This window comes from Chenopodium quinoa, unplaced genomic scaffold (assembly GCF_001683475.1).
Source record: "Chenopodium quinoa cultivar QQ74 unplaced genomic scaffold, ASM168347v1, whole genome shotgun sequence".
Taxonomy (NCBI): Eukaryota; Viridiplantae; Streptophyta; class Magnoliopsida; order Caryophyllales; family Amaranthaceae; genus Chenopodium; species Chenopodium quinoa.
The window spans coordinates 2896793-2909896 of record NW_018744790.1 but is presented as its reverse complement, the minus strand read 5'-3'; the positions used below and the strand labels follow the sequence as shown (position 1 = coordinate 2909896).

Below are 13104 nucleotides of genomic sequence, written 5' to 3'. Positions count from 1 at the left end.
GAGACCATTATAGACCTGTATATCACTAATATGCAAATAAGTTAATTCAAATGCTGCAAGGACAAGGCCCAGGGATGAAAGACAGGTAATAATAGGTGGAAAAGAAAGATATGGTGCTACGTAGTCCTCCCCGTGGTGAGAGTGAAGGAAATGCTCACAGCACCTGAAATAATTGATAATGTCCAAGTGGAAGAACAAGTTTTATGTTTATTTTTTTTTTTTTGCAGGTAAGATGAAAGGCACTAGCGGGCCGGAACCACTCATGGGTCAACCCATCCCGGTTTTGCGGCTAGACAATTTGGGAGAGTGAGGGGAGGTAAGGAAGTCACATCCCCCAAATTGTCATTAGTGGGGATTGAACCTCCAATCTCATGGTAGGAAGGTGCTCTCCTTAAGCTTGGTAAGTGGAAGAACAATTACAAAGATAAAACCGCAATAATGGAAGAAAGGCTGTTTGCAATACAGATGGGGGAAAAAGGAAAGATAAAAGATAGGTGATAGTTTCAAAAAAGGTGGTAAACTTGTTGCTTGCTGCTGCAGACACATATGTCGCTGCTAGCAAGCATATGATTTTTTGGTAAATTCAATGGCAGATTATCATACTTTTATGGTTTAATCACTTCATAGAATTTAAAACAGAACCTATTTGGATCCATTTGTCCCTCAAAAGAGATGCAAACATGTAGATAAAAGGATAAGCATATTATAGCTTAAAATACCAATGCACAATTGATTATCTAGAATTTTTAAATTTTACTATGTAACATGTACTTTCTCCATTCTATAATCACAAGGTGTTCCTTTCTGGGAAGATGCAGATTAAATACAACATCACCTTTTTGGGCTAATTGTTCTCTTTACCTCATCTCTCTTCATCACATTGGTTTTACTTTATCCCAATGTTGCCATCATCAAAACAATTGAGGAGGTAATATTTATGAAGGAAACGAATTCAAGTAATTCAACGACTGAACATTTTAATGTCATGCAATTTCAATACTAAGGCATCATATATCATCCCAACCTAGAAAGGAGCAGAAATTCACACCTGAAACTCTTAATTTTTCCACTTCATCTGCTAATAAAGTAACAAATATTTTTTTGGTAATCATAGTGATTAGATATGAAGTACACACAAGGATGACGAGTATAAAAGAAATTTAGACCAGTATTAGTTGATGGGGAAGGTGGTTAGCCATTAAACTTTTATCATTGCAAATAATCTCAGATTCAACCATCACAAGAACAAAAAGAAAACCCTCTTAATACCAATGGTAGATAACTATTTTATATTTCCAACAGAAAAAAGTTTACAACTTCTCTGTTTTCACAACTTATGCTGCTCAGACTCTTCAGAATTGTTAATCACTAGAAGTATCCCTCCAAAAAGCTTCAGTATGTCTTCCTGCTACTCTTCAAGAATCATAATTGACTATTCATATTTGTTTAGGTGACAGTGCACATCAAACACGAGCATGTCACAAGCCACTATATGACTCTACAGCCTAGACACCCAAGAACCAAGCATAATCCATAGTGATATTACGAAGAAAGTTCAAGGCCAGGTGTAAATTTCCTCCCAAAAGATTAGAAGAGCCTCCTAATATACTATATGTGCACAAGGATATAGGATACTTTCCTTATGCATGTATAATGTACACATGAAAACATAATAGGTTCTATGTGTTGGCTATAATTGAAGCATTCAAGTCTCCATACCTATTTGGAACGCAAATACGAAAGACTAATACTTGAGCTGTAAAGAGAGTTTAAGCACCATATAAGCAATGGAGTGGGGACTGGGGGGATCAAAATTACAACCAGTCGTTTTCCCAAAACTGAAAACCGGCTGCTTTGGCATTCACCTCTCGATTAAAAGGTGAATTCCTAAGCTCCTACTCTGTATTACCCTCCCAATAATAACAACAAAAAGAAGCAAGGAACGATTAACTGTGAAATTTAATCCAACCCATTTCAATCCAATAAAAAGAATAGTACAGTAGTAATCACATTACTTGTTAAGCTACCCATTATATTTTTACATAACCCCATTTCCGAAAACATTCATGATTTCCTACTCAAACTATCAAATTCAAAGTACAATTTCATTCAACCCATTTCAATCCAATAAACTACAATAGCAATCACATTATCATTTAACCTTCCCACAATATCTACCCATCCTAATTTCCCAGCAAATTCACAACTTCCAACTCAACCCACCACAATCAGAATCAGAAATTCACATCAATTGCATAAAACAATCATAAATTAATCCAAAGGGGGGTAAAATTACCAGTAGGAGAAGACCAAGCAGCATGAAGAACACACTTTTCCTGAACATTTGAGCAAAACCCAACAATAATTTTGTTAAGATCGCCTCGAAGAACAGAGCCATTCCAAACGGAAGCACCATCGCAGACATTAACCTGACCAGCAAGAACAACATTGGGAGCAACATATGCATCAACAGCGATCTTAGGGTTCCATTGACCCAAAAGGAATAGACAATCTCTGTCCTCTGTAATCCCATTTCACTCGATCTGGTGATTCGACTATCTCTCTCTTCGTCGGCGGCGGAGATTGCTGGTGGGGTTGCACGGCGGCGGCGCGGAGGAGAGAGAGCGGAGAGGGTTGTGATGGTGGGAGGAGAGAGAAAGTGGTGAGGTGAGTTTTAGGGCTTTTCTTGAGAGTCGAGCAAATGTCGCCATTGTTGTTGGAGGTAAGAGAGAGAGTAGCTGGTACTTGCTTGACACAATTTGTATGTTGAAGGTGGAGGAGGGCTCAAGGGAGTGTAGATGTGTTTTGGTGTTTGAGGGAGGAGCCCGGAAAGGTAAGGGACCTTTTTATTTTTTTGGCGATGTATGAATAAATGTCAAGGAAAGATTTAACCACTTGAACTATCTCTCCTCTGAAAGTGACTTTTGTGTGTGTCTTTTTTATTTCACTTTTGCATTTGCGGAAATGGACTTGACCTTATTGTGATTCAAAAAAAAAAAATCAAAGTCATGTTAAGATTTTTGTGTTTGCAACATTTGATCTTTATGGACACAAATGTACAAATAGTTATTCGATATGGTTTAATTAAATTTGAGTAGGCCTATGCTCATTTGATTCGTATGGAAAACGTTGTACAAATTGTTACAAAGTATTTGATATGGGTTGAATTGACTGAATCTAATCAGTATCGTAGACCTAATTTGACAACTTAATATCATACATTTAAATGGACTTGTTTTTCTGGCAATTGATAATAATAGTTCATTGTATGTTGTTTTAAGAATTGTTATGTTCACTTGATGTTTACAAGTTAAAGATTGAGGTGTTTCAAATGACATAGAAAATTCTTTTGATCCTAATAGTTCATTTTGTTTAATCGGAAAACATAGGTACTAGTAATCCTTTATCTCAGGGAAGGTTACTAGAAGATTCCTCCTACGAGTGTGTTCGGCAAAATATAGCTGTTAGTTGTAGTAGTACTGATTAGTTGTGCAAGTAGGTGTTAATCTCAAGAAAAGACTAATAGCCAGAGAAGATGTTGCGAAGGGAGGGGGGCTAAAAAAAGGGAGACGGCTAAAGAGGGTGAGTTTGTAGAGAGGTTTCTAGAAATTTCCTTTTAATTCATATAACATAGACGATATATGTGAAACATAGCATGAAGTTGACTTTAACACTTTGTTTGGATTATGGAAATGGAGGGAAGGGAAATTGAGGGATAGATTATCTTTCATTTGGATAATAAATGTGGAAGGAAGGGAATTAGAGGGGAGAGAAATGAAAGAATTAAATTGTAAGAATTTGATCTCTCCAACAATGAAGAGATTTGGAAGGAAAACTCATATTTCTTCCCTCCCCTCCCTTTCTCTTCCCTCCCTGCACCTCCCTCCCCTTCTTTTCTTTCCCATTTCTTTATCCAAACACACCCTAAGATAAGTTGCAACATCATTTTTTTTTTCTTCATCAAAAGGTAAAAAGTTAAGTCTTTTTTAGCTTGTCTATTATGAATAGCCAATATGTGATAAAAATGACACATGAGGCTAGTTATATAGTTACACAATAGTCCATCTCTTCCAAGAGACAATAACACAATCACCTTGAAACCTCTAATACAACTTCTTAATTGAGACTGTATAAATTAAACGTTGTTGCAAGATCTATATGTAGTTTTTAATTACTCTCTCTTAAATATTCAAAGTATCTTTGCTTTTGATGTAATAAGCATACATTAATTTCATCCAAAGTCATTTTGCTTTATTATAGTAACAAAATAAAATAAAATAAAAATATTATAGCTTTATTCTTATCAATTACGTTCACCAAGTTTCATCCCCTGCATACTTACATAAATGATCATAAATAAAAATAAAAATCAATAAAAGATTTTTCTGAAGGGGTTGTTAAATACCGCCAACAAAATTCATCATCATCGCCAACATTTCAATGAAATGAACCATCATGCCCTTTCTACTTCACTATCATCTTACCAGACCACCACGTTAATTAATACCACCACTCCCTCACCGACAATCCACCGCCTCCCCCTTGTTGGTGGAATGCTGGTGTTTTTTTACTTCTTGCAACCAAAATCAGGATCAATCGGTTTTTCTTGCAAATATACACATAATTTTATAATGCATAGTAATTTCTTAATTTCATTCATCCATTTGATTCCAATCTTATGATTCATCATCGTATTAAAAAAATTTAAATGACAAGAAAAAAAAACTACGATAAGTCTTATCTTACGTGGAATAAATCGTTAAATATGTGTCAAATAAGATCGTGACATTTTTTTATGGAAAAATGGAAAAGAAAAATCCAACCTTTGTACTTTTTCCTTACAAAAATCCAACCTTTAGTTTATTCCTCAAAAATCCAACCTTTATACCCTCCTTCCCCAACAGGTCCATTACCTTTTAAAACAGGTAAAATACCTACTTTTCTTAATCTAGCCGGTTTCCCTCCATTTAATACCGTTGTAGGGTAGTTAATACTCCCATTAATTCCCAAGTATCCTCCCTCTTTAAAAGCTCTGCCCTCCTCTCTGTTTTCTTCTTCTACTGCAATTCCATTTTAGGCTAATTGAAATCGTTAATTTTTTTCCAAAAAAATGGCAAGTCATCTTTCAGTTGGCTCTGGTTCTTCGAGGTCAAGGTCGAAGGGAAATTCTTCTTCCCCTGCAAAACTGGTATGCTACCACAATGAGTTAGCGCCATTGAGGACTGTTCGCTACGATGGTCCTACGAAGGGTAAACGGTTCTATGGCTGTTCGTACTGGCCTGTAAGTGTGTGAATTGTCTTTTATTTTTTAGATTAATTTTTTTGTGCGTTTTTTGTACGAAAGGGGTTTTAATTGAATTAATTTGTAGGAACAGAGGACATGTGGGTTCTTCAAATGGGCTGATGAGGTACGTGAATTGCAAAACATTATTGTTGAGAAGGAGGAAACAATTTCCGAGCTTGAGCATCAGGTGGAAATGTTGAAGCAAGATATGGATCTTATGAGGGATAAAGTGAAGAAATTGAAAGCAAAAAAAGGAGAAGTTGGTAGAGGAGGTTGAAGAGATGGGCATTGCTACTACTGAGACAATGTTCGAGCTGAAGGAGAATAACACTAACAAGAGGCTCATGATTACTCTGGTTTTTTCTTGGGCTTTTTTTCACTCTAGTGCTTATGTTTAAGTAAGTGAAGGGGTTGTGTGGGGGGGGGGTTTGGATGTTGTTGCAGGTTTTTAGGTAGGTGTTAGTAATAGTGCTGACTTTTGGGGATGTTTAAGGTGTAGGTGTTAGTGCTGACTTTTGGGGATGTATATGCAACAAGTAGTAGTACTAGGTTAATGGTTCTGTTTAGATGTCTGCAGTAGTTGTAGCAGACAATACTTGGCAAAAAAAAAAGTTTCCTTGTTTAGTATGGTCAATGTGGACCTATAAGGTGTTAATAATTGTAAATTTTGGGCAACTGATTTTAATGGAATGAACTCATGTTGTCGCTTTATTTGATGTTTTTTTTTTGTTTTTTTTTTGTATGCAAAATTTGAAAGAAAAGAAAGGCATAATGAACAACAACTGATAATAACAGCAACTGATAATAACAGCAACTGATAATAACAGCAACTGATAATACATTAATGTTGCAAAACACTTACATAAAGTAATCCAAATTCATACATGTGGACATTGAAATCAAAAACAAATTGTCTCCCAAAACAGACTTTAACTACTACTATTACAACTTTAAATCTGTTGAACTAGAGGAAGCTATGAAGTTGAGCCTTGGCTGAAGTTGTATGTCAAGGTTGTGGTTGTTAAGCTGGCATCTTGTGCTTGTGATTTTCCATGAACCTGTAACAAAAGCATCATGCCCAATGTTAATAAAATAGTCCTTAACACAGAACCTAAAAAAAATTAAAGATACAGATAGGAAGCTTACATAAGAGCTTCCATCTTGTGTAACAAAGTTCCCATAGCCCTTAGGAATACTTTGTCCCTTTCCTCTTCCACCTATTGAACCTTTGCCACCCCTTCCACCTCTACCACCCCTTCCCCTTGTACTGTGGACTTCCACACTGGCAGGAGGATCACTTTCCTTGCCAGCATCTTTTCTTGGCCTCCCCCTTCCCCTAGGTGCTCCAGTTGGAGTTGGTCCTGTGGTTGCTCCCTTGGTGCCTCCCCTACCTATTACCCTGCCACCTCTACCTATCCTTGAAGGCTCTGCAGTAGCAGTGAGGTGGGAAGCTGCAACAGTCTGTGCTGGTTGGGTAGCCTGAACCACAAGCTCTTTTCTAGGCCTACCTCTTGGCTTCTTTGCTGGGGGTTCTTGTGGCAGTGCTGTACCTTTATTAGGGCAGCTTCTCTTATTATGCCCCTTTGAGTTACAAACACCACAGGTCATTTCCATTCCATGCCTAGTTAGCTTCCCTAGTTTCTTAGGGTCTTCATAGGGGTCTTTCCTCCTATTTTTCCTAGGTCTACCCGGGCCTATCTTGATTGGTAGGGGGTCCATAATTAAGTCAGACATGGGCCAATGCCTTTCACCCTCTAATGGTGGTATGGAGTTTTCATATGCTTTCAGGTAAGTGTCTTTCTTGTAGCATTGATCCACATAATCCTCTGCATTCTTGTGCAAAAAGAAAATGGCAGCAACAGCATGGCAGCAAGGATAGCCACACATGTACCATTTTCTACATGTGCATGACTTCTGTTCTAAGTCAACAGCACATGTATCCAACCTGTAGCTCACTTGGAATTTTGTGTTTGTTGATGGCAGGACTTCACAGAAGGCAGCCTCCTCCTTTTCCTTGTCCAATTTTTTCTGAATTCTTGGGCACAGAACAGTCACTACTAGAAAAAGGCCCATTTCCGACGGAAAAATTCCGTTGAAAACACCTTGAAATCCGTCGGAAAAGGTGTTTCCGACGGAATTCCGTCGGAAAAGGTTGTCAGAAATGCCTTCGTAGGAAAAACCACCTTTTCCGACGAAAATTCCGTCGGAAACACTATTCCGACGGAATTTCTGACGGAATTTTCCGTCGCAAGACAATTTCTGGTACCTGCGAATTCCGTCGAAAATTTCCGACGGAATTTCCAATTCGGTCGGAAATTTCCGACGAAAATTCCGTCGGAAACTATTTTCGGGAAATTAAAAAAAATACGCCGTGCCACCACCGGCACGGTGTATCACCACCTCCAACCACCCAAAAAGGCCCTGTCAACCCCAACCAAACCAACCTTCTCAAACCCTAACCCACTGCCACCACCAACCACATCAGACCAACACCGCCACTACAGACCACCACAACCGCCACCCACTAAATTAACCCACACCACAAAACCAAACCTAACCCAGACCCAAACCCCTAACCCAGCCCCAACCTAACCCAGACCCAAACCCCTAACCCAGACCCGACCTAACCCAGACCCGACTTAACCCAGACCCAAACCCCCTAAATTCAGACCCAAACCCCCCAAACCCAAACCCGACCTAAAACACCCAAACCCCTCCCAGACCAGAACGAACCCTAACTAAACCAACCTTCGCTCACCACCCAAACCCTAACCCTAACCCTTAGCCCTGGCGGCACCCACCACCACCTCCCTCGACCCACCCTTAAACTGACCCTAAAACCACCAACGAGCCACCAGAACCACCAAATTTTTTTTAAAAAAAAAACTTTAAAACAAAAGAAAGAACATTAAAAACATCAAAGCATACCTTTAATTATGAAATTAGCTTCGAATTTCACCAAATTTAGGTTAATAAGGCTTAATTCGACAATAAAAACTCTAGATCTAGAGTTTTGACTGTCGAATTTAACCTTAAAAACCGTATAAAATAAAAAACGTAAGATAATTGGCGCGGCAAGGGGATTTATAGAGGTTGCAGCGGCGTGAGACGACGACGAAGAGGAAGTACAAAGGAGAGAACGTAGGGTCGTGGGTGAGATGACGGTGAAAGAAGGAGGAGAAGGAGAGGAAGCCATAGATGAGAGAGAAACAGCGCAGCAAAAGAAAGGAGAGAGAATGAAAAGGGGGAAGTGAAAAAAACGGCTAAGGGGTGAAATAAAAGGAGGGCTGATTTTAGGGTTTGTAGAATTTGTTTTGAAATATATTCCGACGGAATATTCCGTCGGAAATTTCCAACGGATTTTAATTCCGTCGGAAAATTACATTTCCAACGGAATTTTCCGTCGTAAAGCTCATATATTCTGACGGATTTATATTCCGTCGGAAATCTCCGACGGATCTTCAAAATCCGTCGTAAATGTCCGACGGAATAAAAATCCGTCGGAATTTCCTATGTTTCCGACGGAATTAGGTGTCCGTCGGAACCAATCCGTCGGTAATAGGCCTATTTCTAGTAGTGAGTCTTCCATTTCAACATCTCTTCTTTCTTCAATGCTAACCTCCTCATCAGGGCACCTCTTATATCCTCCAACATGTAAATCAAATGTTTAGCCCTTGCATGTATTATGTATGCATTGAAAGTTTCAGCCATGTTGCTTGTAACTACATCAACCTTCACCTCGGTCTTCAAGAAGGCCCTACAAAACACCTTAGGGTTGTATGACTTGAAGGCTTCTGCTGCAAGGGGGTCTGCCACTGCTAACTTACCCATTGCATCATTGTAATCAGCTTCACTGTAAGACTTCACACAGTTCCAAAACATCAACTTCATGTCATCCCCCCTAAATTTCTTGTGCTAATGAGCAAAGATGTGCCTTGCACAATGCCTATGCTCTGCATTTGGAAGAACCTCTTTCACCCCTGCCAAAATGGACTGAGAAAAAACATCCAGAACAGAGAATTACACATATAATCTTCACAACTGACATACTACAACAAATAGATCAAAACAAGAAGGAATAAGGAAATTGAAGTTACCTGATGCTCATCTGAAATAATAACTGTGCCACCACCATCACCAAGCTTGATTAGGGAATTTTTCCCACCAATCACCATCTGACAAGTGGACCAATCAGGTTCCGCCATGTGTCCGTCACATGGGCCAATAGGAGCCTGTCACGTGTCAAGCAATGATCCGTCCACTATGGACCAATTACGACACGACACGTGTCTTTCCCATGACACCTGGGATAACTGGTCACCAAGGCCCAACTTCCGAGGGAAGCCCAATCAGCCCAAGGTTAACCTAAACCTAGATTGGCACATTTCCCGAGGTTATAAATACCTCCCTTAATCCTCATTAAGGGAAAAAAAGGCAGATTACACACATTAAACTCTCTCACCTAGAGAGACCCAATCACTTTAATTTCCGCATTAATTACTCCTTAATCAAGTACTAACTTGACCGTCGGAGGCGGATCTCCAATCATCCGGAGCATCCGTTTGTTTTGCAGGTACAGGCGTCCGGTTCCAGTCTCGGAATTGTAACTTTCCCGCAGGACATCAGAAAACCCCGAAACATTTTGGCGCCGTCTGTGGGGAGAGTACTTCTGAGATGGCATCCACGTTTGTACCGACTCCTGAAGAGAGACGTCCCCTGGACGACCCTCTAGTTCAGTCGGACCACGATACTGAGAATGAAATTGAAGTTGAAGCTCACACAGCTTCAGACGGGACCCTAAGGGCCCGACGTACCCGTCATACCGAAAGGAGGGAACGGGAACATCTTCATACAAGAAGCGAGCCAGCAGGTGCACCGCCTGTTCGGCAACAGCCGACTGATGGGTCTGCTCCCATCACAAGGAACGAACTCATGACCTTCATGAGGGACTTCAAGGGAGAAATTCAAGAGTTGATCAACAAGAAGCCGCCTGCTCTGGACAAGGAGCAGTTGGCTAAGAAACCCTCCACTTCACAGAAGAGGAAGCCAGTTCAAGGGCGAGAGGCGACCCCTCATCCTAAATCTAGGAAGCGGGAGCCACCTGCCCTTGATTTCCCAAAATACCGTTTTCCTACTCCAGGAAATAGGAAACCTGTTCGTCATATTCAGGCGGACGGGTCGAGGAAAACATACACAGACGCTCGGCTACTGCTAGAGCAGAAGAAGAGTGACCGATTGTCAGAGTCGGCCTCTACTTCAAACCTCCAAGACAGTCTGCGAAATACCTCGATGAGGCATACTCAGTCGTATCATGAGAGTCAGTCAGGCGGCACCTCCCGTCAGTCCGGCTATCATAGCGACCAGGCGGTACCAAACTTACCGTTTGTACCACAACAACAGTATTTTTTACAGCCACCTCCGTTTGGTGGACATGCAGCAAAAAACGTCCAACCTATGGATTGGCAGCTACGGTTGCTTAGACTTGGCGAACAGCCGTCGGCCTTCTCCAAGGAAATTACTGAAGCCGCTCAGCCGGCCAAAGTGAAAAATGTATTAGTAGGTGCCTATGACGGCACTACTAACCCAGAAGACCATCTGATGGCATTCACCAACCTGATGTACCTTCAAGGGTTGGATGATCCCACTTGGTGCAAGTGTTTCCCAGCGACTCTCAAAGGAATCGCACAACAATGGTTCGGCAACCTGCCGACTGGTTGTGTAAATAGCTTCAAGACGCTTGCTTACTTATTCACCTCCAACTTCGCCATGAACATCCCTGCGAAGAAGACGACCCTTGATTTAGGAACAATTCAGCAGGGCGAGAAGGAGGGGCTTCGTTCTTACATCAGGCGGTTTAACCTGATGAGAATACAGATTCAAGGGTTACCGGATGAAGTAGCCTATACTAACTTTTTCAAAGGTCTCAAAGACGGGTCAACCTTCAAATTTGATTTGGTCCGAAAGAGGGTGGCGACTCTTCAAGAGGCCTTGATTGAAGCGGAAGCTTATATACAAGCGACTGATCTTTGTAGTACGATAAAACAGTCAGACGGGAGAAGGTCCGAAAAAAGAGAAGGACGACAGAAACAATCGTCAAACAAAGACGAGAAGAGAAAAGAGGTCTGGGCGGCTGATTCCTCTAAACAGCCGACCTAGAAAAAGAAAAAAGAATTCAAACCATACTCCCCAAAGTATGCGTTTAACAAGGATAGCCAATTTATCCTAAAGGAAATCAAGGGACGGATCTCAATTGAGAAGCCGGTCCCCATGAAGGGTTCTGCAAACAACCGGACCAAGAAAAATTCTGTGATTATCATGAAGATGTTGGTCATCACACCAATGAATGCATCAGTCTCATGCGGTATCTGGACCGCCTGGCTGAGCAAGGTGATCTTGACACTTATGTCAAGAAATCTACGGGGAACACTTCCTCGAAAAAGCAGTCGGCCAAAAAGAATCAACAGGCCGACAGCTCCGATACAGATGATGCAGTCGTCTACACCATTGCAGGCGGCTTCTCAGGAGGCGGCCCCACTATTAGGGGCAACAAAGACAATATCAGACGGTTAGATGTAAATTCCGTTCACCAAGAACGACCCTCCAAATATTCATTTCCTGAGATTGTCATCACTGAAGAAGATCTAGGAGGGGTAAGAGGGCCGCATGACGACCCTATCGTTATTGAATGTAAAGTGGCCAACCAGAGAGTAGGCCGAATCCTCATAGATACTGGAAGCTCCTCAGATCTCATCAGTAGCAAATGTGTGTCGAAACTAAAATATCAGACTGATTGCATACATCCGGCATCCCACCCTTTAGTAGGGTTTGGAGGAGGAGTCGTCCACCCAGTGGGACGAGTGGATTTACCCATCCGCCTGGGCGAAAAAGGGGAAGGACGACACATGGTAGTCCGGTTCTTGGTAGTAGAAGAACTCTCGGCCTACAACATGATTCTGGGACGACCAACCCTGAATAATTCCAAGGCTGTTATAATCCCATCTCTTATGTTGCTTAAGTTTGAGAGGGATAATGGAACAGTCGGGTCCCTAAGGGGAGATCAGAGGATGGCCCGAGAGTGCTATCTCTCGGATGTCAAGCCCACTGTTATGGCCACTATGTCGAGCGGTGGAAAAATAGACCTTGACAATGTCAAGGAAAGTGCGCCTGTTCAAGAAGCAAGCGGCAAGAAGAGAAAGGCATCCCAGACAGGGGCCGCAAGAAAAGACAGAAAATAGCAATCATTGGCAGAGGAGCGGTCGGATGAATTCCGCCCTCAGCCAGCTGGTGAGCATACGGACCTGATGTTAGATGACTCGTGTCCTGACAGAACAATCAAGGTTGGGACGACTGCTCTAAGGGACCTGGGTGACGACTTTCACAAACTATTGAAAGAATACAAGGACATCTTTGCATTCGAAGTCCATGAAATGCCAGGCATTAGTCCTGATCTGGCGGTACATAAACTGGTCGTGGATCCGAAAAAGAAGCCGGTACGGCAGAAGAAGCGGAACCATGGCGAAGAAAGAAGTCAGGCGGCAGCCGCCGAAGTTAAAAAATTACTTGATGCAGGGTTCATTCGGCAATGTTACTTCCCAGACTAGGTTGCAAATGTGGTGCTTGTTAAAAAGCCGAATGACACCTGGCGAATGTGTGTAGACTACACAGACTTAAACAAGGCGTGCCCCAAAGACAGTTACCCTCTGCCTAAAATTGATAACCTGGTCGACTCAACAGCCGGCCATGCTTTGATGAGCTTTATGGACGCCTACTCTGGTTTCCATCAAATTCCTTTATGGGAGAAAGATCAGGGGAAGACGGCC

The 13104-nt window shown here is 41.6% G+C and overlaps 1 protein-coding gene and 1 pseudogene across 1 annotated transcript; one reads left to right on the top strand and one right to left on the bottom strand.

Annotated features, from left to right (window-relative positions):
• Positions 1 to 2296: 2296 nt before the first annotated feature.
• LOC110703850 lies at positions 2297 to 2833 on the bottom strand (annotated as a pseudogene).
• A 2277-nt stretch (positions 2834 to 5110) lies between these two features.
• Positions 5111 to 5561, top strand: LOC110703826. Its single transcript, XM_021881609.1, has 2 exons — positions 5111 to 5281; positions 5370 to 5561. Exons 1-2 carry the CDS (start codon positions 5111 to 5113, stop codon positions 5559 to 5561), a joined length of 363 nt encoding a protein of 120 aa, XP_021737301.1.
• The last annotated feature ends 7543 nt before the right edge of the window (positions 5562 to 13104 follow it).